The 26,991-nt window shown below is 42.0% G+C and overlaps 1 protein-coding gene across 1 annotated transcript in view; it reads right to left on the bottom strand.

Annotated features, from left to right (window-relative positions):
• lhfpl4a (LHFPL tetraspan subfamily member 4a) overlaps positions 1-26,991 on the bottom strand; it is a 48,610-nt gene that overhangs the window by 1,553 nt on the left and 20,066 nt on the right. Inside the window, exons 2-4 of the mRNA XM_030052698.1 lie at positions 11,932-12,168; positions 7,488-7,504; positions 2,968-3,000 (exon numbers count right to left, since the gene is read on the bottom strand). Coding sequence (XP_029908558.1) covers positions 2,968-3,000; positions 7,488-7,504; positions 11,932-12,168 — 287 coding nt within the window. The remainder of the gene's footprint in view (positions 1-2,967; positions 3,001-7,487; positions 7,505-11,931; positions 12,169-26,991) is intronic.

The following is a 26,991-nucleotide window of genomic DNA, read 5'->3' as shown; positions in this document are numbered from 1 at the left end:
GAAATTCCATGAAGGCGTTGCATGGCAATCAGCAAAGTCCAGTTCATCCCTTATATAAGATTACTGCTGGTTTTTGGTGTTAATTTCCAGTATATATAGTTTTATTTTGGAAAGAAAATACAAGCCCCTTACTGTAGATACTGCGTGGTAATCTGACCTCCCTAATTTGAGTTTGATTGGAATAAACTCTGGTCTTTTTTCACTGTCATCAAGGAACCCAGATGACCCAACAGATGCACTTAAATTTTATTTATAGAACTTAATTATTTATGAAAGCTGGAGCCACAGGGCCTGGAGTCAGATTTTGGTGATTTGGCTTGTTTAACTAAAAAAAAATCTGTCCAGTGAAACTATTTTGTTAACAAATCCTCTGGCTGATTTGGGAGACACAGTGCATCTATAAAGGCTCAATGCTGCAGAGCTGACTGCCAGCACCGAGGCTGCAGACGGCTGTTTGACAAGCAGCGGCTGCGTAATCACATCATCATTTGTGGATCATCAGTTTTGGACAGTCGTCTCTGCGCCCTCTCCCCCCCCCCTCAGCTCAGTTTGGCTGCGAGTGGAAGCGAGCGAGGCAGCGTTAGGGCTCTGGCATATGAGTCACAGTGAGCCGGCCAGATGTGGAATATGAAAGGGACTAAAACAAACATAAAAAAACAGAAAGAGAGAAAGAAAGAAAGAAAGAAAGAAAAAAACATACTAATGGAATAGGCTGGAAAGGTCACACCTCAATACATTTTCTCTGACATTTTGCACACTCGATCTCTTGAAACAGCCCTCCAATCTGATAAATGCCTCTTCCTATTCTCACTTACATATTACCATACCTTGTGATTTCTTTTAAAAGATTGAAACGTATACTGTAAACTATGACATGAACAGGAAAACGGCAAGCCTTATTTTTGCTGCATTTATGACCAGCGACAACAAAGTGGCCTGTCATATAATGAAAACATAAAAAAGGTTTAATTGACCCTGCGACTCAATTAATTAAGTGGCGATCTGATTTGCTTTAGCTATAAATATGAAAACTTATTTGTTTGGAAAATTGTTTGCTTCTTTTATTCCATTTGTTTGTTATCCCATCTTTTATTTGTGGTTGTTTTTTTTAATTTTCTTGTAACATACTTTCATGTGGTAGTAACAGTGCTCTACAACCAGTTTATTATTATTATTATCATCATTATTATAATTATTATAAGCCTCCATCATTAGTCCAGTCACTGCTGCATCTCGATGGACTGGATGTGCAGGCGGGAGTGGAGAGACTGTGTGTGTATATGTGTGTGTGTGTGTGTGTGTGTGTGTGTGAGGGGGTGAGGGGCAGCATGTGTGGCAGGATATTAATAGCTGTAGCACTTTCTGATGACTCATCCTCCACAAGCCAATTTAATGGAAATCGGATTACGCCAAATAGTGAATCAATGAGGGTGTTGGGGGCGGCGGCGGAACGAATAGGTGGAGGTGGAGGGGAGGGTGTGTGTGTGTGTGTGTGTGTGTGTGTATGTGTGTGTGTGTGTTAGGAGGGTGGGGAGTGGGGGAGGTGGGGGATTACAGTGTTATTAATCTGTTGAGGGCGACCCGCCGCTGTGCCTCGCTCGGCCCTGAGCAGGTGTCAGATACGTGGCTGCTCGGAGACGCCTCGGCGCCGCACACGCTGCTCAAGTCATCGCATTTCCCACCTCGGAGAACATGACGGACGCCACCTGGAAGATGACACCACGGCACCCGCTCCCTGCTCTGCACCCTGCCTCACACATCACCCTTCGCCCCTCTAATGCTCGCACTCTCTGAGGAGGCAGTGCTGTAATTACAGGGAGACACGCCACGTTACCTCTTTTTGTTTTCCTGTTTGTGGGACCTAAATCTGTGACAAAGCCAGTTAAACCCCGTCCCGCCCCACGGTGCCGCCTGTGAGCTGCTGGTGGCGGTTTGCCCCGAGAGGTGACGCACTGGGAGAGACTGACTGGAAGGCTCTCACCTCTATTTTCACCTCTATACGCCCAGTGGTTCAGTTCCTCTAGGTAGCATTTTGTGTTAGCTTAGCATAAAGACTTGAAGTCTATGGGAGTCGTTAGCTTGGCTCCATCAAAGTGAAAAACTCGAAGCTGTCTTATTTTCACAGTGGCTCATGTGGATTTGAAATACAAGTCTTGGATCAGAAGTTTGATGGTGGAACTGCAACAGAGGAACACATTTATCCTTCTGTCTCTGCACACCGCTTTTTTTTTTTTTTTTTTTTTTTTTTTTACATTCCAAGATGTGTATGTTAAATCCAAATGATACGCTGTGTAAATAAAACAGCTTCAGAGTTGCTGGAAGGTTTACTTTTTTCACTTTAACTCAGCCAGGCTAACGACTCCCATAGACTTCAAGTCTTTATGCTAAGCTAACATGAAAAGCTACCCATAACAACCAAACCAGTGGATGTACAGAGGTGAAAATGGTATCGAACATCATTGTTCATTCTGGGTGAGCTGGAAAAATGGTATTTTGCCCAAAATGTTGGAGTATTCCTTTAACAAGCCACTCCCTAACAACCTTGTTTGTCTAAAAGTCATAATTACAAAAATAATATAAAGGTACATCAACATGTAAAACAACATCTATAGACCAGCTGGCAGGAAATTTCATTTCAGTCATCATGTTTGCTTTACATAAAATTCTTTGAAATGTCATTCACATGATGTTAATCTCAACACACCAGTGGCTCATTTTTTTTGTGTGTTTTTGCAGGTTTTTACAGGCAAATTTCACACAAAGACAACATTGGGAGAGGTATTCAGGGGAGACTTCACAATGCAACACTTCTTAAAAACACCAGGCAGGCAGCCATCAGTTTGTGAGAAACAGCAAAAAAAAAAAAAAAAAAAAAAAAAAAAGTGCAGGAGCATGCAAGGGTCACATGCTGCACAGCTCGACTCAACATGTCATATGGACCAATGGGAAAAGTGGTTTTGTTCTTACTCCGTCCATTCGCAGAGTGGAGCCGAGCTGGAGCTGAAGGGAAGAAGCGATAAAGTGTTAGCCTCCTCTGACGTAAATGATGATGTCCTTTAAAATTTAAGATGCCACGGTAAGATTCCTAAACTGAAATGAGTCCTTAGTTTAGTTCCACTTTGAGGTGAAATTTTTAACCTTCATGTAAAAACCTTCATTAAAATGCTGTGATGCATCATTCAGAGCCATACGGAGCACAACTCCATTGATCACAGTAGTTTTGATGAAATAACCCCTGTTGCATCTTCTTACTGTTCTTCATCACAGAACAATGGAGCAATTATTTGAACCTTCAGAAAATATTATCTTCTATCTTTTTTTTGAAAAGGAAAGGCAGAGCTGCGCTGGCTCACTTGTAGAGCCCGAAAGTAAAGAAAAGTGTGTTTTTCTGAAAATGAGGGATATATTTTATTAGCAACGCTCCTACTGGATTACCTGGATTACTTTGTCTCTGAGCTCCAATCTGAAAGTGCGGTCAAACTGTTTTTTTTTTTTAAGATTATTTTTGGGCATTTCTGCTGTTTTTGATAGTCACAGTAGAGAGAGACAGGAAAGGCAGGGGAGAGAGAGGGGATGACATGCAGCAAATGGCCTGAGGCCGGATTCGAACCCCGGACGCTGCGATCAGGACTAAGCCCTGGCACATGGTACGCACTCCAGGGCGCCCAACAAGGCAAGCTTTGAATGAACTTTTTCTGGCACTGCATTGCTAGATTTTATGAGATTTTTTTGTTGGTTAGTTTGGGGTTTAGGGGTGAGAGCCTTTTAAACAGGAGGCTTATATGTTGCACTTGCTTGACTGAAGTGAAATGTGGATGTTTATCTGCAGAACATCCAGTTTCAGAGAAGCTTTGAATGAAGTTGACGCCTGCAGGCTGGATACACTAACAGGTGCCGGGGGATATTTTGGTTTTGCCGGGTTGAATCCCTACCTCAGGCAAATCAAACATGATTATTACACATGCTATAACCCACCACTCCCCCCCCTGCACAGCTGTCATTCTGTAATTTTACTCATGGAGCCACTTTGAGCCAACATATGTGTATTAGGGTCACTGTCTGTCACTTTAAAACAATCATTTTATCATAAATTGCTCTGTTATACTTGTTCTCCAAGCTCACTGCTGATGCATGCATGAAATAGCAATATTGACTCATAAGTTTTAGTGGTATAATGCGCTTTTTTTTTCAACGAAAGTTTGAAAATGACGGCGGGTGAGCCAGGTTACTGACTAATAAATGCAGCTATCACCCAGAACTCCTGACATGGATGAAGTTGAATGGATTTACAGACATGCAATAGAAAAGTGTAACTATTTTTGCAGTGGAAAAAACAATACAATCTGTCTTACAGTTTTCCAAAAAAAGAAGATAATGTGGTTTTTAAGGTTTAAACAATTGAAAACTGGCCACTAAAGCGACTGGTCAAACTGTGCTTTGTATTATTTTAAATGATGCCAGATGTTTCAGTGAGGTCTGTGTTCAAAAAAGCCAACTTTTCCTACAAGCACAACTGAGACGTAGTTGTTGTGGGAGGAGAGCTATACATTTGCCCTATTATGTTTTCCCAGGTAGTCCAGGGATTCAAACTGGCAACCTCCCAGTCACAAGCTTCAGCTTTTTTTTTTTTTTTTATTTTATTAAGGCAGGGAAAAAGGAAAAACATAAAGATGAGAACATAGAAATTAAGCCAAATCATGACGGATGCATTTCCCTCTATGATTATATTATTTTTTATTTATTCTCAGTTGAAATGGAAATTCAACAGCCTGACATTGTCACACTGACTGGGTTTTGCAGGGTTAAATAATGAGTTTCATGGTAAACGACCTCTGCAATGTGAGCAGAGCACCAACCGGCGTAATTCATTCTCCACCGCTGTACATAAAGCGTTATCCCTCCAGCCATGTACATATATGCACAAGATAGATTTAAACACTGACATTGCGGCCGTGCCCTTCCATCTGAAAAAATCCCCCCGGTGCCAAATCCGCCCATGTAAACTAACCGCAGCATCGAGCCAGCCTTTGTGAGCCAACGCCTTCATGCATTTGTGTAAATATGAAGAAACAAAACTAACATAGAACTATACCGAGTCTATTATTTTCAAGGTTTCCCCTGTTTAAACAATGATAAACCTGTTTTTTTTTTTTTGTGCCTTCAACCAAACACACGCACGAAATCCTGAAAACATTAAAAAAAAAAACCAACATTAAATATTGAGATACTCAAAGCGCAATTTCTTTTTCGTTGCAAGACTTTTTAGACGTAAGAGCAGGGGAAGGAAACATGGCACATTAAAAGTTACCCCAGCTGTTTCTCTTGTGGAGATGTCTTCTTAACAATTTATGTTTCATGGGCCATGGTACCAAACTTCATATCACATTTGTGTTTGTGAATTTTTATTTTTATTTTTTTTTTGCAGGATTGGCTCAGCTTGTAATTAGGCTAGTGTTTGCTCTGTGTGTGTCCTCCCTTTCTTCCATATCGTCGTATACTCACACACACACACACACGCACAGAAAAGGCTTGAGGGCCCAGTGTACACAGTCTTCAGTGAAAGGTGTTCCTCGACTTGACGGCTCCTCTCCGTTCGCGGTTTGCCTCGTTCCTTTGGGAGAGGATTCTGCCCCGGGATGTTTAACACAACATGCTACCACCTCTTGTTGTCCCACTGCACTCCCTGCACTGACTCCCCTTCCTCCTCCTCTTCCTCCTTCCCTTGTGCCCCCCATCCCACGCTACATCAGCCCCATCCCTCCCCACGTCGCCTGCAGGGCTGACGAGGGAGGACGAAAACTCGGTGGACCATCGGCTGTATCGCTTTGCTGTGGTCTCTTATGTGACGCGGCACGTCCTCCTCCCTTCTCTGGAGGACGAGCACAGCGCTGAGGGGGGAAGATATTTGCCGTGACACCAGGTGGAGTCAGCTGAGGGTGTCGCACTCACGCTCACTTACACCGGCCCGGCAGGAAGGGAGTACAGTGGTGGGTTTTTAGTAGGAAATGCAATCAGCTATTGTGACTGTAACCCATCAAACCCATTAAAAAAAGAAAATAAAAAGATGTATAGATGAGGAAAAGAAACAAAAATCGTGAATGACTAATGAAACTTGCAGCACCAACAATATTCAGTTTGGTATCTAAACATCTCTCTCCATATCTGTTGAACTTGAAACATCATGAGGCTATTGGACAAGTCAATTAAAAAAATAGACCAAGGTAAATGTGAATTATCATTGTCCAGGGGTTAGTTGGATTAAAATAGACCTGGTCTTTGACTTAACTTTGACTCTTAATAAGAAGAAGACTAGCTTTAGCCAGCAAAGCTAAATTTGGCTAAAAGCTAGTCTTCTTATTAAGAGAATTGCTGTTTTTTCACTGAAAGAATCATAAAACTGATAATTGTTGGTAAATGAATAAGAATAAGTTGGTTTGGAGATAAATATAACATTATCAATATCAAGCTGTCAGCTAACACCAGCAGCATTATGGATCATCTTAAATCCAGCCTGATTTGGATCTTCTTCTGTTAATTTTAATTTAATTAAGAAAAAAAGAGACAACCAGTGCAGAGCGGGGCTGAACGATCTCTTGTTACCGTTATCTAGATATGAACATGCACAATATTAATATCTCAAAATGCAAAACGCAATATGGATGATATCAGATTTAGGGTTAGGATTAGCCTGAGACAGTGATTGGTCCAGTCTGATCCAACAATATTTTGTGAAGTTTCTACATCCTTTTGGTATCATTATGCTGTTTTTTTTTTTTTTGAAGAAGAAGAAGAAGAAGAATGCTTAATTTTCACCATTGCTGTTTGACTTAAGATTTTTTCACTTAACATTTACAATAAGTCTGAGCCCACAGTGATTTCATATATCATATCACTATTGAGATATTTTGTCCATATCGCGCAGCTCTAGTCCACAGTGCTGCTGGAAACAGAAAGAAATGACCTTCTACTCAGAAATGTCCACTCTGCTCCCAGTTTAAACCTCACAGAATTCTCTTTGCATCAGTTTACACTGTATAAAGCTTTATTTTATGAGATGTGTAGTATTTGTGGTGTGAAAATGTGCTGTAACATTTTTTTCGCAGGCTCTTTTTATAGTTAAAGTCACCAGATTGTCCTAAGATCAGTGGGCCGAACGTGTTGTGTTCTCGTGAGAACCGGACAGCCGAGTTTTTACACACAAAATCATCAGAACCATTGGATCATCAGAAGTCGGGTTTGTGTGTACAGACACAGAACGTTAATGACTCCTGTTAATAACTTATGGCTGTCAAACTCCAAGATGCTGATGTGAACAGGGCTTTAGAAGCAGAGGGACTCCTGCTAATACACACACACACACACACACACACACACACACACACACACACACACACACACAATAGCATGCATGTTGCCAGCCCACAGCACAGACACCTCACAACCACAGTGTTCAAACCACAACAACAACAACAACAATGTGAACTTACCCTCGAAACTGCAAAATCTGTGAAGACAAAAGCAGAGAAAACGGTTTTCGTCAGCTTTTTTTATTCGCCCTGAAACTAAAGCGTCCCTCTAGTCAAAACAGATACCACGTCTGTGCAGTGCACGTGCCGGGACCGGCGGCCGGGACGTTTCCTCTGTCTACAAATCCACAAACAAGTGTGGCTCTGCAGCTTTTTTGTCTTTTTCTGTAGACCCAGTTCAGGTGTTGCTCCTACACAACAACCTTCAGTCTAACGGTGAGAAAATCCTTTGCCCTCATTCTGTTTCTTTTCCTGTAACATGTTGGGTCTATAGTCACAGGAATACTACGACAACATTAAGACCATGACCTTTGGATTTATTAACTTTGATGGTGGGGAATGTGTGTGTGTGTGTGTGTGTGTGTGTGTGTGGGAGTGTCTCAGTGTGAATTTAAGAGTCTAATTACCCTGAAAAATACATCTAGTCAGTAATACATGTGCAGTGGTTATGTGGGCCGATAAACCCCCAGACCTACAAACCTACTGCTGCACATCAACACGGTTTATGTGTGTGTGTGTGTGTGTGTGTGTGTGTGTGTGTGTTGTAAGGGGAAAATGATGAAAGTCTTGAATGCAGTGCCTGAAGGGGACAGCTGATGAATGACCCCTGCGAGAGGGAGATCAGGTGTATCGGTACAGGACTAAGACAAAATGTATATATTTAGATGACTTGTAAACAGCAGTAAAAATAAAACATCAATAAAATGTATTCATCTGGAGTTTTATATGTTGAATGCAAAGTGGCTAAGTGCTGTGCATGTGCTAAAATCATATAAAACAAGACATAAATCAGCAGCCAAGTCATAAACATGTGGCAAAAAGCGAAACCAGCTGACGGTAAGTTTACGACCGTCATCTCTAGGCGACTGAAAATGTTTCTCCACTTTCCTTCACTCGCTCCACTCGTCCATCCGTCACCAAAACCTCCTCTCTCCTCCTCCCCTCCCTGCTCCCCTCGGCTTCCCCCCATCCGTCTTTACACCGGATGAAAGACTTATTACTATTAATATAAAGACAGAAACACGCAGAGAGAGAGAGAGAGAGAGAGAGAGAGAGAGAGAGAGAGAGAGAGAGAGAGAGAGAGAGAGAGAGAGAGAGAGAGAGAGAGGAAACCACAGCTGTAGCCTGCTGGACGTAACCATGGAAACCTCCCCATCGACTCGCAGGGCAACGAGGAACAGTGGAGATTTATTCTTCATATATATATCTATATGTATCTATCTATCTATCTATCTATCTATCTATCTATCTATATTATGGTACTGTCTACAGAATATACATTTATATAGAATATAAATACAGCAAATTCACAAAACATGCAATAAAGCTGAAATTACAACAGTGATGTTTTTTATGCAGCCTGAACTGGGACCAGACATCTCTCACCTCTCACACAGTAACCACATCTGGTTGGACATATCTATATAATTTTGGTGCAATTTAACAAACATTTTCCCAACTCATGCTCTGTTATTCTCATGATCTATTGAAAATATGGAGCTGTACTTTTACCGTAAGCATTTTTTTATCACCCATTCATTTTATGCCAGAAAATAGTTTTTTTTTTTTTTTTCTTGTGTATAGCTGACCGTGGTGAAATAGTTGTTGTTCTCATGTTAGATAGTGGAACAGCAGTGTTCTCTCAGTTTCCTTAAAACTGCGATTTTGTTGTTTTTCTTTGCAGAGCATCACTGAAGTTAACGTTACTTGGTGATCATAACAGTTTTTCTTGGTGCTGTTATCCACCAGGGCTGGGTGATGTGTGCAAAATCAAATATCATGACGTCTTTGATGATTAAGACGATGCTGCAGGGACGGCTGTTGGTGCTTTAATAAGATATTTACAGCAGATTAGCAGTTTGCAGTGGATGGAAAGAAAAATCATGGTCACCACATTTGAAATTACTCAAGTTTTTGAGCTTTTCATATACGTTTTGCCTGATGTATTGCACTCTTACACCTCATTTTTTTTAAAAATCAGAGGCAAAATTGAATGGGATTTTTCTTTATCCCGGTTTGCAACTTTTAACATGGTGATGAATATCAAAACAAAAGATATATTTGCTAATGGCTGCATTATGCATGGTTGGAATGCTGGAATACAAAGTATGGCTAACTTATTTTTTCACGGCACATCCAAAACCTGTCAGAATCCATTAAATAAAAGCAAAGAAGAAGTTATAGATCATCATTTTAATATTTGTACGTCAGTCTGACAGAGGACGGGTTTGGAGAACAATCGATTCCACTGATTGATTTGACCTGTGATCCACAATAATAAATAATAAACCTCAACAAGCGCCCAGTGTGTCGTTGAGTGACATTTTGTGCGTTATAAAATAAATATTGCTTCATTTTGTCAATCGTAATCTCATTCTTTGAGTGGATTTCTGATGCGCAGGCAGCACAGAGGGACGAGAGAAATCCTGGCAAATGAAATCAGCTCGGCGCCACAGTGCCTTTATGTGCAACTCACTGTAACGAAATATCAAATATTTATAAGAGTGTGTCTTCAGCGGTATGTAGCGAAGGCAGCCTCCACCTCTTACCCACCAACATCTGTGTTTTCAACTCCATTAAGCAGCAGCAGCTTCATGTAAACTACATGACAACCACCATGTGACCTGCAGAACGGGCTCAGCGGCGGCGGTTTCCCCCCCTCGGCCGACATCACGGACGATACCAGCTAATGAATGATTTAAAGAGCACAGGGCCAAATGTCAAGCGCGGGACAGCATAGCTAATCTGAAGACACATTAAAGTTGTTGCCGTAACTTAAAACGTCTTTTGATCACATAAAGTTTAGCCGTGGGCTGGACTTTGAACATATTAAATGAATTAATGGCCACAACCTGACCGTTAATTCACAGGATGTGGCGGTCATCACTTTGGAGAGCCGTGCTTTAGCTTCTGTGCGGCGCTCGAGGCCGGGCCAGGCTTCAGACGCGCTGCTGACCTCCTGCAGCAGGTTGAAGCCTGTTGCATCGCAGCAAAGCTCTGCAACACGTGGATTTACCTTTTTTTTTGTGGTAGGGAGGTGTTGCTGGATGGAGCTGTAGATCCTCGGCTGCCTAGTTTGATTGTGCAGCTGCTAACTGTTAGTCCAGCTCCAAACCGTATAGTCACTAAATACAGGATTTTGTGCAAAAAGTTAAGTGTGAGCCTCTACTGTCCTCCTCTTCTGTCTGCTAATAACGCTGCTGCAGGCCTTTTTTAACATGACATGAAGATCTCCTCCCTATAAATCAGTGCACAGGAAGGGCTCATCCTCAAAGGTTTGTGCTCCCTTGCCTTTGACTCAGTCTGCTGTCACACACTTTGACTTTAAGTGAAATGTCTAAGATGTTTGCTTGTTTGTTTGTTTCTATCATCAGAAAACTGCAAAGAAACCAAAAAAGGGACTTCATTCATGGTCGCAAAGTGCACAGTTTAGACACTGACGCACATACGAGTTGTTTGCATGCAGGAAAATGTGCGACAGCTTCACGAAGGGAGAGGCAGACAATATATTTGTAATTTTAACACAAGCACTGATGAGATAATGCTTTCCTTAATTCTGGTCCATTTCTGTCAATGGGTAAATGTAATTTCATCAAAATTACAAATGAAATTTCTGATGGCCGTGCAGTCATCCGACAACAGAATCACAACAATATGTTTATGTTACACTTCCATAATGTTTTCTATTTTATTAAACCAGGATAAGTGATGACAGATTGCACTGCACTGCAAAAACGCAAAATCTTACCAAGATTATTTGTCTTATTTCAAGTCAAAAATGTCTTATTTCTAGTCAAAATATCTCATTACACTTAAAATAAGACATGATCACCTCAGAAGTAAATTGTTTTTAGACAATTTTCACTTGTTTCAAGTGAAAATTCACTTGAAACAAGTGAAAATTTGTTTGTTTCATTGGCAAAATTTGCCAGTGGAAAAAGTGAAAATTCACTTGAAATAAGTGAAAATTAGCTAGAAACAAGAAACAAATTTTGCCAATGAAACAAGCAAATTTTCACTTGTTTCAAGCAAATTTTCACTTGAAACAAGAGACAATTGTCTAAAAACAATTTACTTCTGAGGTGATCATGTCTTATTTTAAGTGTAATGAGAGATTTTGACTAGGAATAAGACATTTTTGACTTGAAATAAGACAAATAATCTTGGTAAGATTTTGAGTTTTTGCAGTGTGGAGGAGAAGGAGAAGGGGCTTCTAAACTGCTGGCAGTGGTGAAAAACCTCATGTACCACCTAATGACGGCAATAAAAATGACATGTCTTAGTTTCCTATCCATTTTACAGCAGTAATTATTAATTTTTTGTTTGAAACAATTACGTTGAAATGCTGTGAGAGAGGCAAAGAAGCCGCAACTTTTACACTTTTCCAGCCCCATTTCACCCTCACCTTTGTTCTCCGCCTTCAGCTCCTCCTGCAGGAAGTCGTTCTGCCGGTTTCCCAGAACGAAAGCCAGGAAGGAGAGGATGAGGGCGTCCAGGATGCCGATGATGGCCAGGATGTAGGCCCAGCGCACCGAGCAGTTGCCCAGGGTGTACTTCCCCGTGTCCTCGCCGCACATGTCCCGGATCACCTCAGCGTCCCAGCCGTCCGGGAAGATCATGCAGCCCAGCACCAGACACACCGCTGGAGACGGAGAGAGGCGTGGAGGAATGGAGGCAGAGATGGAAACACAACAGGGAAGAGAGAGAGCGGGATTTAATCAGTATTGATATTGGAGTGGTAAGGAGGAGAGATTGATGAATGAGTGTCAGAGTTGGAGTAGGGTGGCACATTGCATATAAAACAGAGTGACAGTATTGGGTTTGTGGGGTTGGATATTGGTTTGGTTTAACGGTGAGCGCGGGGATGGGTCAAGGTGACAGGTTATGTTACATTGAAAAGGAGCGTGGGAAAGAAAATCAATACAGGAAGACGACCGCGTTGTGAGGAAGGAAGATTGAAAGGAAGGGCAATGAAAGGAGAGCGAGGCAGAATGGGAGAGAAAATGGGTTTGGGTGTAAAACACAAAGCGAGGCGAGAGAGACGCGCGCGGAGTTAACAAGATGAAAGGGCGACGGAGGAGAGAGGGAAAGAGGAGAGGCAAGAGGGAGAAGACACGGCGTTATTTTTTCCATTTCACACCGTGTTGTAAGCCCATTGTGGCGGCGTTGCCTGCGTCCGCGTCCGCCTCATCTCTCAATCTGTCCCTCTCCTCTCTCATTCTGTCCCACATTCTTCAGACGCAGACGGAAAGTGAAAAGCGACAGTAATAAAGAAAACATCGAGCGGCTGGCAGGTTCAGCAGAGCAAAGACAGAACATGACATGCAGCTTCAGCCACCTTTGGCTCAGTTTTGACACCAAAATGCAGCTCAATTAAAACTAATTTCTTTAATCAAGACTTTACTAAAATAATTTCTGATTTCTGGACATGATGTCAGGGATATCAGAGTCCTGAAAAAACTGACTTCCATTTTTGTGTGGCTGTTCGTAGGGGATTTTACTGACTTTGAGGCTGGAGTTTGCGTTTGAGTGCAGAACAGTCAGCACAATCATCAGAATCAGTTTTTTTTTAATGTACTCATGCTCATATTCTTATATTTCTATCGCCTTTGTTATCCATATTCTGAGATTTATGCCTATATTCTCAGATTTAGCCTTTTAATGTAAAGCACATGGAGCTTACTTGTAATGAAATGTGCTGTGTACATAAAATAGAATAAAATAAAATTGCCATTCCCATTTTGTTGTTCTACGTTCCACCAGGTTGTGATTCAGATTCTGTTATACAATTTAGTTGTCGTTTTTCTTTGGTGTTGTTTTTAATCTCATCTGTACAGATTTGTCTTTCCTTCCCTTTGGAGGCTGGATTCTCTCTGTCTCTCCCTCACACACACACACACACACATACTCTGTTCCCCTCTGCACCAATCAGTAAATTGTGATCATTAAACACTTGATACACAAAAGCAAACACCTTGGCACCTCCAGCTAATTATCATATTAATGGCTGAACTGCAATTAAACTGATAGAGGAGGAGATTCTGAAAGCTTTACCATATCACACACGCACACACACACACACAGACACACACACAAATACACAGCAGTGCCAGGCTGGTTCCCTGATGCAAATTTTACCCATGATGCTTCGGGGCATTACTTCGTCTGGCTGGCCAAGGCTGCAAGATGCACTCCACACTGGCAAGTGTGCTACACACTCCCACACTGCATTAGGAGGCCGGGGTCTCATGTGTGTTTGTGCATGCTTGGCAATATGATTTTCCCATTGTATGAAAAAATGATGCTGTTGTATGTATACATGAGTGTGTGTGTGTGTGTGTGTGTGTGTGTGTGTGTGTGTGAGACAAGAGGAAATTTGCCACGCATTCGCTCTGTGACTAAACTTTGCTTTTGAAATGTAGTTATGTGTACATTTGTGTTTTCTGTGTGCCTATTTGTGAATTTAGTGTGTATGCACGTATGTGTGTGTGTGTGTGTGTGTGTGTGTGTGTGTGCACGAGTTCCCCATAGGGTCTGAGTGGTCCCTCGGTGGCCAGAGGGCCCAGCTGAGGCCCAGGCTGGCCCTGACAGATGGGTCCCTGAATGCCTCATTTACTGGACGGCTTCCTGTGTTCCAGGCCGAGCGCAGACCAGAGGAAACTCAGCTGATGCACGAGCTCAGTCTGTTTAGGTGCTTCGGTTTCAGCTAATGTAAGTGTGCTGTACGTCACAGAGTCCCTGCGCTCTCATTAAAATGAGCCAGGGGAGTTTGTCGGGGGGGTAGAAACACATATAGATTATGCCGAAGTGGACGAGGCAGCGGTGAAGATGTTCTCTGTGATGAAATGTGTACTCAGCAGATTTTAGACCGCAGGATGAAACTGTCCCAGAGGTGGCATACGAAAATATCCATCTCGCCTTAGCGCCCTTAATTGACCACACACCCCTGGTATTGGTGGAAACAGAAATAGCAGTAGTCGTAATAGTACTGGTTATAGTAGCAGCAGCAGCAGAACGATATGGAAGCCGTTTTAGTTTATTCCATATCCTTGAACTCAGACGTCAGTTTCCTCCACCAGTTAACTAGTGAAAGCCAAAATACTCACTTGTTAACTAACTGGAGTTTCTTTTGACTTTACTCGTTAACAAGTGAGGCTAAAAAACTGTTTACTAGTGTGACTAGTGAAAGACAAAATACTCACTAGTCACACTAGTTGCATGAAATGCTGATGAGGAGGGGGAGAGGAAATTTCCTATTGACTCTCAAGTTTAAAAAAGGAAAAAAAAAAAAGCCAACCAATCAGGAGTCAGGATTTTGTTATTATCCTTCCTGCTTCATTTACATGTTGTGCACTAATTAACATTTTGGCCTGAGGAACTGCAACTAGTTAACTAGTCAAGGCAGAAATATCATGTTAACCATATTAATTAACTTTATTACTATTAACTATATTAATTTTGAGCCTCACTAGTTAACTAGGAAGGTCAAAAACGGCTTTAATGAGTTAACTAGTGAGCATTTTTGCCTTCACTAGTTAACCACTGCAGGAAAAATGTAGGTCACTTGTTAACTAGCAGGTTGAATCCATGTTTGATGCGTTAACAGCTTACTAGTTAACTGTGAGCCCTTCAGTGTCAGTAGTTCAGTCCAGAGGGCCACTGGTACATCATAAAACTGACGAGTTGGGACTTTGTGTTACTAGTGCGGCACCTGGGGTCACTGGTACCTGTACGAGTAAGGCTTCTGTTGGAACTAGTTGGCCAAAAGTGCCACTAGTTGGTGAAAAAGAGTGACTAGTAAGAGTTTTTGTTCAACCAGTAAGACAAAACGTCCAGCTAGTGCAGACAAACTGGTGGAGGAGAGTGACGTCTGATATCAAGGATATGGAAAAAATGCTCAAACAGATTTCCACAGCAGCAGAAACAGTAGCAGTAGTAGTAATAGTAGTATTAGTAGTAGCAGTAGTAGTAATAGTACACTCCTGATCAAAATCTTAAGACCAGTTGTGAAATTGCAAGAATTTACATTTGGCACTGTTGGATCTTAAGAAGGTTCTAAGTAGAGCTTCAAAATGCAAAAAGAAGAAATGGGAGCGAGACAAAAAAAAAAAATTGAGTAAGCAATTTATTGCAAACAACCATTAAACTGAAACAGGCTGTTCATCAGCTGATCAAAAGTTTAAGACCACAGCCTTTAAAAGCCCAAATCTTGGCAAAAATGTGGATTCAGTGTCATTTTCTGTCAGGTATCCACACTGTCATGACCTCCTGATGGCAAAGGCAAAAAAACTTTCTCTCTTTGAACGCGGTCGGATTGTTGAGCTGCATAAGCAAGGCCCAACAACAAGGCCCTCACAGCGTGCCACTGCTGCTGAGGTTGGACGCAGTAAGACAGTCATTTTAAACTTCTTAAAAGATCCTGAGGGTTACGGAACAAAAAAGTCAAGTGGTAGACCCAAAAAAATTTCACCAGCCCTGTGGCTGTCCGTCAAGACACGGGACGATCCTCAGCCCAAATGAAGCTTGTCACTGGTGCCACTTTTTAAGATCCAACAGTGCAAAATGTAAATTCTTGCAATTTCTCAACTGGTCTTAAGATTGTGATCAGGAGTGTAGTAGTAGTAGTAGCAGTAGTAGTATTAGTAGTGGTGGTTGCGGTTCAGATGTCCAAACATTTTGCTGCGTTGACCTGTCTGAGGTTTAGATCAGTAATTCTGTGACACGGCTTTGAAATGTCTCACTTGTCTATAATGCATATACAAACATGCATTACAGCAGCCCGACGTGTTTTCTCCATGTTTACTGTCAGACGCACGCTGAAGGACTCATACCTCCCATCTCTGCAGTGTGTTCGGAGGAGTCCACGACAGGCGGAGCGCGGCGCGAGGAGTTTGTGTTCCCGGTGGTTTTCCTTCAGCGGTGCCCGGCCGACAGAGCCGAACAAGACTCACGCTCAATAATTCATCAAGCCTCATTTAAATCTGTGTCAGTGATGTTGTAGGAAGGTTACACTGCTCAGCGGCTAAGTGGCTCCCTTCTCTCTCTCTCTCTCTCTGAATCCCTCTCCCTCAGCATCAGAGTGTGTGTGTGTGTGTGAGTGTGTGTGTGTGAGTGTGTGGCCTGGGGTTGGAGATCAACATGGACTTGATCTCGATTTGTGGCACATCACTTTGAAGTTGTTTTCCTCCTGAGCCTCTCGACCTCTCTCCTCATCCAGAGTGGAGTTTGTTGTTGTCGCTCTCTCTCTAAATTTTAAACTGACAGTCACGACACTCCGGTCCAAAATGGTCCCAATCGAAGCTTAAACGATCATAATTTTGACAACTGTCCTCTGCATTCCACACACAAACTCTACTCTTATCATTTCAAATTAAAAGGTGGTATGTTAGGTTTAAAGGAATACTCGTTTTTTATCCACATGATCCACTGTGTAAATAGGACAGCTTTGGAGTTGCACTTTGATGGAACCAGGCTAACGACTCCCACTGACTTCAAGTCTTTATGCTAAGCTAACATGAAATGCTGCCCATAGGAACCGAACCACTGGATGTACAGAGGAGAAAATGGTATCAATCATCTTGTCTCAGTCTGGGGAAGTTGGAAAAAGGGGATTTTGCCCAAAACGTTGGAGTGCTACTTTAACATTCACATAATTTAGCCTCTATGCTAAATTTTACATTACTCACCACTGGATTTGGGAGGGAATCTGACTTTTCTGTCCTTTTTCACTCTCATGTCTGACTCCGAGGCCTCGGCCTGGACCAGAGAACTTGAATTGGAGTGGAATGGACTTTCCTATTCAGATCAACATAGCAGGGTGGCCATTTTTATATGAATCATTGCCATCGCAAAGAACTGTGGCCACTGTACCGCCTAACTTCCATAGTCTGGTTGGTAAAGCTTTCAGTTTTTCTGGCAGCTTCTAGCAGATGGTAGAAGGAGTGAAAGGCTGAGGGAAGACCAAAAAATACTTCCAGCATGTTTATCTTCTTCAGGGAGGGATGGGGACACGGGAAAAAATAGGATTTATGGGAAATCCAGTCTTTAGTTTGAGGAAAACTAGCAGTTTTACCACTAATGTGAGGTAGAGACTGCCATGTTCGCCATGGTATAATTTATTTGCAACAATCACACCAAACGATTTCACAGTTCTCTATTAATATTAATGGATAAATATTCAAAGATAGTCCTTAAACTGAAATTTGACAACAAGCACCCAAAGTCACAAACTGCATTCATATGTGCAACACACAGGACATAACAAGACCGAGATATTATAATTATGTCAGGAAAATGGGTAAAAAAAAGGGCATTTTGATGTCCTGGGACACATTAGGCATCATCTCCATCTTCCCTTTCATTTCTCCTCATAGGACCTAATGGAGGATATCAGATTTCACTGCATGACGGTTTGGAGTTCACCAGCGTGATTATAGACAGCCATCGAGCCCTCCGGCAAGCGTTTCTGATTTAAACACATCAACCAATATTACCGTTTTGATTAAAAAAAAAAAAAAAAAAAAAAAAAAAAAAAAACAGCCTTTATTGCAAGAACTGTAATCTCTCTGCATTATTTCTAGCTAAGAGTGCTTTGAGCTGCTGCGCTTTGCAAAATGAAATAAAGCTTTGGCTGCAGTTTATTTGATTCAGGAACAATTACTAAACAATAAAAGAGGCGCCTGTATCTTAATAGAATCTGCAGTGGTGGTGATAAAGCTGGAGACGCTCTCATAAATGAAAAAAAAAAACAAGCTGCCTGCTGCAGTCCAGGCCCTCCATGTTTGTGTCCTGAAGTTTGGTCGCTGTTGGTTTCTTGATCGGTTTCAGTCGGACTGAGCCCACAAAGTCATGACTTGACGTGATAACCGAAAACAACCCTTTTTCTTTATGTTTTGTCTTCCTGCCGACTATGACATTTTAGGAAAATGCTCTCTAAAATGAAATAAAAAATTTATTTCTTTTTATTTATTTTTAAAATGTTTTTTTTTTCGCCTTGTGGACAATTTAATCATCTTTTTTTGTTGTTGATGATGCTCACTGTGGAGTCGGTAACCTGTGACTTTCATCACAGTGGATGTTCTCCACAATTTGTGTTCATCTGCCACTTTCAGTAGGAGCTGCACTTCATTGTCAGTCCACAATAAATGACTCACCTTGTTTTTGTTATCTGACTTTGTTTCCTGCACAGTTTGCGACATTACCAGGATATTTTTTAACTGTATTTGTACTTGCATTAATCATATTAATCACATTAAATTTCAGTTTCAAAGATTTCACAACCTATTAACAATCCTGAAACTAACTTGTGCTTTATGGACACTGCTGTGCCTCTAATTATATAAACCGAGAGTCACTAGGCCCAGCCATTTAGCTGTTTTTCACCTTTTTTCTCGCTGTAGCTCTGCCCACTCCACCCCCTGCAGTATAAAACCGCCGCCCACCCCACTTGACCCTCCTCACGTCTTCACCATCACATTCTGCAGATAAACGTAAAAATTTCAAATCCGCTGCACTAATGCTTCTGTTGCTGCAGTCAGCATTGTGACCACAGAAGAAGTTCATTCAAAGCAGCGCACCTTGTAGCTTCACCAACTAGGAGCTCAGAGACTAAATAATCCAAGTAATCCAACAGGAGCCTGGTGAGAATGAAACGGGTCTCTCATTTTCATCCAAAAAAAAAGCATATTTTTGCCTTAACTTTACGTTTTGTAAAACTAATCTGCCATAAACCCACAAGCAGGCCTGACTCTGTCGGTTTACAAATGGACTTTGAGCTCTCAGCTCCCTCTAGTGGTCAGAAATCGCTTAGCGCGGCTTTAACTGCCACTTTGCTCACATAGCGGAGAGTTGTGCCTTTTAGCGTTCTTGTTTGGACAGAAACTCTTTTGAGAATGGTCCATTGTGTATGTATTTATATCTCTCTATCAACAAAGTTTTCTGTCAGATATTATTTTTCGGCATTTCTGCTTTATTTGATAGCAAAACTAGAGAGAGACAGGAAAGGGCTTGGATTCAAACGCAGGCTGTTTAGGTGAGGTACGCGCTCTACCATGTGCGCTATTGGTGGCACCCGAGAAATGAAGTTTTCACTCACTTTCATATTTGTGAGGATGTGGCTTAATTCAAAATATATTATGTATTTCATTTTAGAAAGGCTGTGCTGGAGCCACTCAGTGAGTTTTTTGTAAGTAAAAAACGAGTTCAACAGTAATCTGAGGTTAATTTGTATGCATCTGTTTTTCTTGATGTTGGAAGCTGCGAGGAAGAGCAGTTCTGCCAACTACTTCCCACAGACGGGGCTGTGTTGTCGACAGCTGTCTTATTTACAATGTAGTGTACACGGAGCAATATGGCTGAAGGATTTCCCAGGGTTTTGGAAACATTCAGCGACAACGCGCGAGTCCGGGGCAGCGCTGTGCGAGGGAGAGAGTAAACGAGTTTTTCAGCAGCCTGACAGCAAGGTGAAGGAAACACTGTGAGTTATTAATGCCCCCCACCACACACACACACACACACACACACCACCCACCAATCGCATCACTGCCATCCTCTCCAAGATTGGTCCTCCAGATGAAAAGATTCAATTGACTCACTTCAGCGCTGCCAGAAAATGAGAAACAAACAAACACAATTCAATTACGTCGTGCCATTAGCGCTGGGCCATTCACAGTCATTAAGAAGAGCGTGAGCCGCAGTCTAATGGAGAAACAAAAGGAAATGAGGAACCTGCGGCCAGCCTGAGCAAAACATATCGCCCAGACGGGAAATAGACTGTTTGGAAGGAAAAGGGGATGATGAGAAAAGCCCCTCCACCTCGATGAATAACAAAGAGCCTCCTCTCCTGATGGGCTCTCTCTCCGTCCACCTGACGTGATTTCTGGAAGTGCCGCTCTCTTGAAACACAAAATACTGAGCCGGCGTATTGATTTCTTTCCCCCCGTGTGTCCTAGCTTTTTGAAAACAACTGCATTTCCCATGTGCCCTTGAGGCTCGGCATTCCAGAGGTGCTAATTAGCGTTTGGTTGGGCCGAGCGTGAGGAGGTGGAGCAGATGACTCAACCGATTATTCTGCACACCCAAGGCTAAACGCTGCCGGAGACAACGGGCATCTTCCCGCTCCCGGCTGCTCCAAGCACGAACACACACAGCACATACAAAGAACAGGAAAGGGTTTTTATGTTTTACAGAACAGTTTGCAGCGTGTGAACTCACGTATTGCACTGGTTTTAATGCTTGCACTGCGGCATTTTGGGGGAATCCCCCTTTTTTCTTTTTTTTTTTGACTTTTGGTGAAATATCAGCCACGACTCCGGTGTCAGTCTGCTCTGCAAAGGCCTCATAAACCCATTAATATCACAAAATCATTTGAAATATGCTTTGTATGTGTTGGGGGATTTGTATTGGATGTCAAAGCTGCAGCACAAAGACATAAAAACAGTAAAATAAGGAAAAGTCACATCCCTAAGATAACAACACATCACATCACCTCCGTTAAAATATCTGCATCTCAGTCACTTAGTCTCATGTTCAGTGTTCAAATCTTGTTTTTCTTAACTCAGTGAAAGCCCACCAGTGGGATGAGATAAAACCACTTGAATTTTATTGAGTCAAGTGTAATTTTTTTTTTGTCCTGGTGGGCTTTCAACATATTTATACTTGTTCCCTAGAAAAATTTCTGAAACAAGTGGGATTCTTTCTTCCCACTGGCAGATTTCTTCACTTGTTTCAAGAAAAACAAGATTTTAAGACTGAATATGAGGCTAAATGCTTTGTGAGACAGATATGTCTTGAAACAAAGAAATAAACAAAGGAGAAAAAGCAGGATACTATGTTGTAGGGGATCAAGATGAGGGAAAATCCTGGTTATCACTTTTATTGAGTGGATGACAGAATCTGCACCTTTAACAACTTAAAACAACTTAAATTTGGTTTGAGAAATAAACACTTTCATTGATCTAGTGCTAAATAAAAGGGAGGGTAAACGATGGCCTCCAGTTTGTGGTCAGCATAAGGCAAACAACCACAAATAGAGGCAATTTTAATTTATAAAGTAAAAGAATAGTGTGCAGAGTTACCTCTCAGGTGTGGTTTGTTGCCTCAGCTGGTGATTCATTTTCCTAAGGGAAGCGGGTCAAAAATCCTGTGAACACCATCACTTTTTAAGCTTAGAAACGATCCTATTTTTATATCACTCACATCAGACTGATACATACTGTGAATTTATGCGATAATCGTTTATTTCAGCATAGAGGAGGTAAAATAACCCTGTATCAGATCTGAGTGTGGAGCCTTAAAGAAAATTGGAGTATGGTTTCATTTTTCTCTCCAGAACGAGGGTGATGCCATTTGGCGAAGTCAGTCCAACATATGGACAACAGTTCGTCAGATGGAGGCGAAACGGAGCGAGCGACTCAGCAGAGAGTCAGGTGCACTGGACGTGTGTGTGTGCGCGTGTGTGTGTGTGTGTGTGTGTGTGTGTGTGTGTGTGCATTTGTGTACATTTGCACGCATGTTTGGCTTCTCAATTAGTGTGACTGTGACACATGCAGGATTGGTCGATGCAGCCAATTATCTTGCAGCAGTGCTCTTGCAACTATCGGCGCAGCATGACTTCAAGATGAATAAGCAGCCACACACACACACACACACACACACACACACACATATGTATATAAATAACACCCTTTTATTTAGAGGCATGCTGTATGTTCTCCCAGCTACTTAAACATTAGATGCACGTCACAATCCTGCAGAGAGAGTGAAAAGAGAGAATGGAGAAGGAGAGAATCGGGGAAAAGAACAAAAGAGAGAGTGAATGAGTGAGGGGTGATGAAAAATAGAGGGGGGGGCGGAGGGAGAAGAAGGGCTGATGAAAAACCAGGCCGACAGAGCTGGAGAAGGTTAGAGAGAGAGAGGGAGAGAGAGAGAGAGAGCATGAGCGATGAGAGGAGGATGGAGGGATGGAGGGATTCGGATGTAGAGGGGAAGGGAGGGGAGGGGTCACCATGGCAACGGGCTGGACCTGCGAGAAGGGGTTGGGGTCTATTTTGCCTCCGAGCTTCCAGTCCCAGCTCAGACGGAGGATGAAGAGAAAGGAAGGCAGAAGGGTGAAGAGAGAGAGAGAGAAAGAGAGAGAGAGAGAGAGAGAGAGAGAGAGAGAGAGAGAGAGAGAGAGAGAGAGAGCACTCAAAAAATGGAGACGCTGAAATGAAGAGTATCTGGGGTCAGGCACACGCACACACACACACACACACACACACACAAAGCTCTGGTATGCACTACAACCCAAACAGGATGATCATTGTTTTTTTTGTTTTTTTTTTGTTAAGATGAGTCACATGAATGGGAAAAAGTCCAGGGATTACACAGCAGCAGCAGAACACACACTGGCAGCCAAAACACAGCAAACACCGAGGACAAACACACACACACACACACACACGCACACACACACACAGCGTGCCAGCTCCAGCCCTGGTGCGTAGGTGAGACAGAGTGTGACTGTCAGGTAAACACAAACAATGTCTAATGTCAATACTACTCTAATATTTTCTGATTCATTTCCAACATGCACAAAAGTTTAATGTTTCAAAATATACAAAAATTAGCCAGAACACGTATTTAGACAGATGAGATTCTTTTGAAACATATATTAACATATTAACATGACATATTAGCAGTTAATAACATAGAAAGAAATGATTGTCAGTATCCAAAATGTATTTGGAAATGAATGGAATTTACACTTATAAATGAATTTGCCAACTTTTGTACATTTCATAATATATCCGTAAAGATACTGTGAAGTGTATGTGAAGCAGATTTCAGCAGAGAGGGGCTGGTGTGAAGGAAAACACGTGAAGACGCACTAACGTCCCGTTAAAGGACCGCACCGCTGCGGCTTTGACCTCATCAGCAGTCATGATCGTATCTGTCCATCACAAATATCGGCTCTGCAGCTGAGAGGGTCAGAGCTAACTGACCCCAGTTCATCCCCATTCATGTTAAAAAAAAAAACAAAAAAAAAACATGAACCACTGACACTTTTTCACAAGTGTTGCTGCTCGTGCATGGTGAGACGTGAGTGACCCAGCGGTTTAAACAAACCAAACCATCAGAAAACCAAACCATGCGATATTATCAAAAATACAACTTACTGAGCTTTGAGATTTCTGAAAAATGTGTGTTTACTTCACAGGGTACAGCATGGTTTAGCTCCATAATATATTCTAAATATGATGGTGAAAATCATGGTGAAATATACAAGATCATCAACGAGCGAAGGCTGTTTTGTAAAACGTCGCTCGACAAAAATTTCTCAACCTGCTTTTTTCAGCTGGAGCGACAAAACGGCAAATTGGGGGCTCGTCCGGTCTTTCTTTGTCCGTCAGTCAAGTGTTTTAGTTTTACTCAGTTATTACAGCGATTAAAAATGGCTTAAAGACAGACAGCCATGTTGTCATTAAGGTTTGATAACACACACCTGTCCGACAGGTGTATTTATCAGTGAATTATCTATTTTTTTTTTTTTTTGTTATATTTGCATTGTATTCACACCCCAGGGACAAGAGATGGGGACCAGCACTGTGCTATTTCTGCTGCAATACATTTATGGTGCACTGTTCCTGTTTTAAATAAATAAGTAAATGAATGTAATGAAATGATATGAAATGACATTAATAACAAGCGCTCCCTCTGTTTGTTTACATGCGAGGAAGCTTGGAACACAAGAACACATTTGCTATTAATAAACAGATATCAAGTGACTGTAAAAGTAATGTTAGTGAATGTTCATGCCGGCCAAATATTCACAGGGTGCTTCTCCAATTTTCAAGTTTCACACAGCAGTTTTATTTATTTATTTATTTATTTATTTTTTATTTTGTACATGACTGGTGGTGAACAGGGTGGGTTAGCTCTCGTACACTGAGCCTCTGGATTCTGTGCACGATTATACAACCGATATTTGTGATGGACAGAGACGATCACGGCTGTTGACAGGAAGTCAAAATAGGACTGATACGGTCCTTTAATATTTGTCAAAGCCGGTGCCGGTCAGTGATGTCTGATACCTCTGCTCTCAAAACAAATCCCTCCCAACAGGCACATGCATGTTTAACCACAACAATGAAAACTACCAGCATGGCTAACAAATGACTTGACAAATGACTAAAAATGATATATTTACTGTGCTTCTGGTAAATCTTACTGATTTGAATCACACTAAGGTACTGGGTGTTCACCAGATAAATAAATGTAATATTAAACTCATGTTACATGTTAATGTTAACGGTAAGTTTAATCTGTGAGTTGAATTATCTAAATATTGATATTATTCATCAGATCAAGTAATGACACTGGAGTTTCACAATGCAAATAAAGGGACTTCCTGTCCGGTCCTCATAATATTAACTGGTTCAGAAAATGTGTGGAGGAAAAAAAAATCATTACAGTATTTAGGATATCGATTTTTTCGCCTTATTCCTCTTCTGAAGCAAAAGGATTTTAGAGGGAAATGATTTCATTAGGAATGATTTACCGACCCTAAATATGTGTGTTCGACCCGCAGGTTCTGAAGGTGAAGTTTTCCACCAACACAACATAATAAAACCAAAACTGGTTAAAACCGAACAATATTTCCTGCTTATCAGTTTCCAGAATCACAAATGTGAAGCATCACTCCTCAGTGAACGGCCTCCTTGGTGGAGCTGTGTGCTTTATCACGCTGTCTCTTGTTAGATATCTAATGATTATTATCATTATGGATTTCCCATGTTTTTAGGAGTCTGTTCACACTGATGTAGGCTAATAAAAATAACATTAATTTGGTAATATAGTGAAAATATTAAACAGTAATAGTCACACTCCCCACCGGGTCTGCTTAGACTAATTCTGGCCCTTGGATTAATGTATTTGATGAGCCCGTCGTGCAATATATTGTTAAATATCTGCTGATGTTGTCCTGCCGCTGCGTGATCCTCACTGGACTGCACGCGCCCCGATTTTCAAGCCGATCCAAAAACGCAGCAGCGGCTCAGCTCCTCGAAAACCGCAATAATTATTTCATCAGCGGCGACACGACTGACCATGCTGCGGACCACAGGGGTCCCCGTCTGCGCTGACTCAGTGTGACTGAAAATGTGCATGTGTGAAGTATGAAAAGTGAGCCATTTTGACCCAGCTAACACACACAGGCTAATAAATGTCAGGCCCTAATGAACCGTGCAGAGGGAGTGAGGAGCTTTATGTGTCGTGGAGGAGCGCGGCCTGCTGAATTCAATGCTGCCTGATTCAGAGCTCTGTCTCCACATCAGAGGCAGTGGATGGAGCCAGCAACACACACACACACACACACACACACATAAAATGAACACATACATACACACGTACATAAATACAACCTACGTCGCTGTTACAGCACATTGACGGGATTATTCAGCCTCGTTATTTTCGTGGGGGTGAGGATTTGAGTATGCAGCGGCGACAAAAAATAAAAATGTCATCTGAGTAGCGAGCGTCCCAAAATAGACCAGTGAAATTGTTTATAGGCTGCCTTTATGTAACATTTTGATTCAGCGGCGGGTCCAGTGAAGTGTGGCTAAGACTGCGGTGAAAATGAACACACCAGACAGAGAAAGCAGCTCCTTCGAGTATTGTCATCTGCCCCGGGGGGAGACACCAGATTAGAATCAGCAGTCGGCATCGCAAATGTCTCGGGTCACGTCGGAAAATGAGCAGCATGGGCTCATTAAGGCAAAATAACTCGAGACTTCAGAAACAGGACAGATTTGAGAGAACGGGTCACGCCGAGCTGGACCGTTGGGCGGTGATTCAGTCGGACTCGGCAACAACATGAGGTCGCTGCAAGGTCACTGCCATCGGACGCTTTCCTATATTGACGTATCTGCTCAACACGAGAAATATCCATCTTTTCATTTTGCCATTTTGTCTCAAATTCAATATGAAAATCTGTTTTTTTTCTTCAAACAAGAGTGAAAATGCAGCAGTGGGATGAGATAATCCCACTTGTGTCCACGTTAGTTTCACTCAATATTTCTGGGAACAAGTATAAATATGTTGAAATGAGGCAGAATACGGCAGATCAGCCGCTAGGATCAGGAAAATGATCCAAGAAAATTCCTGAAACAAGTCGATTAACATTGGAAACAAGTTGAAATATCTCATCACACTGGTAGGTTCAAGAAGAAAAATTTACTTGACTGAATATGACACTAAGGGTGTATTCATACCTGTCTGTTGTTCCAAAGCAGGGAGCATTTCCCCTAAAAGATCGGCTCGTTTGGACATATGTGATGCGGGATGAAACAAGCCGACCGAGATCGCCTGAAGGGCTGGTCTTGGCTCGCTTCCTTTTGAACCCTGGAGCGGTTCGTTTGCAGTGACAACAGAACCGACAGAGCAACCGACACAACTAATGGCGCTTTTCTACTAGTACCTACTCGGC

The sequence above is a fragment of the Myripristis murdjan genome, chromosome 5 (assembly GCF_902150065.1).
Source record: "Myripristis murdjan chromosome 5, fMyrMur1.1, whole genome shotgun sequence".
Classification (NCBI taxonomy): Eukaryota; Metazoa; Chordata; class Actinopteri; order Holocentriformes; family Holocentridae; genus Myripristis; species Myripristis murdjan.
Note: the sequence above shows the minus strand (reverse complement) of the source record. Positions and strands in the feature narration are given on the sequence as shown.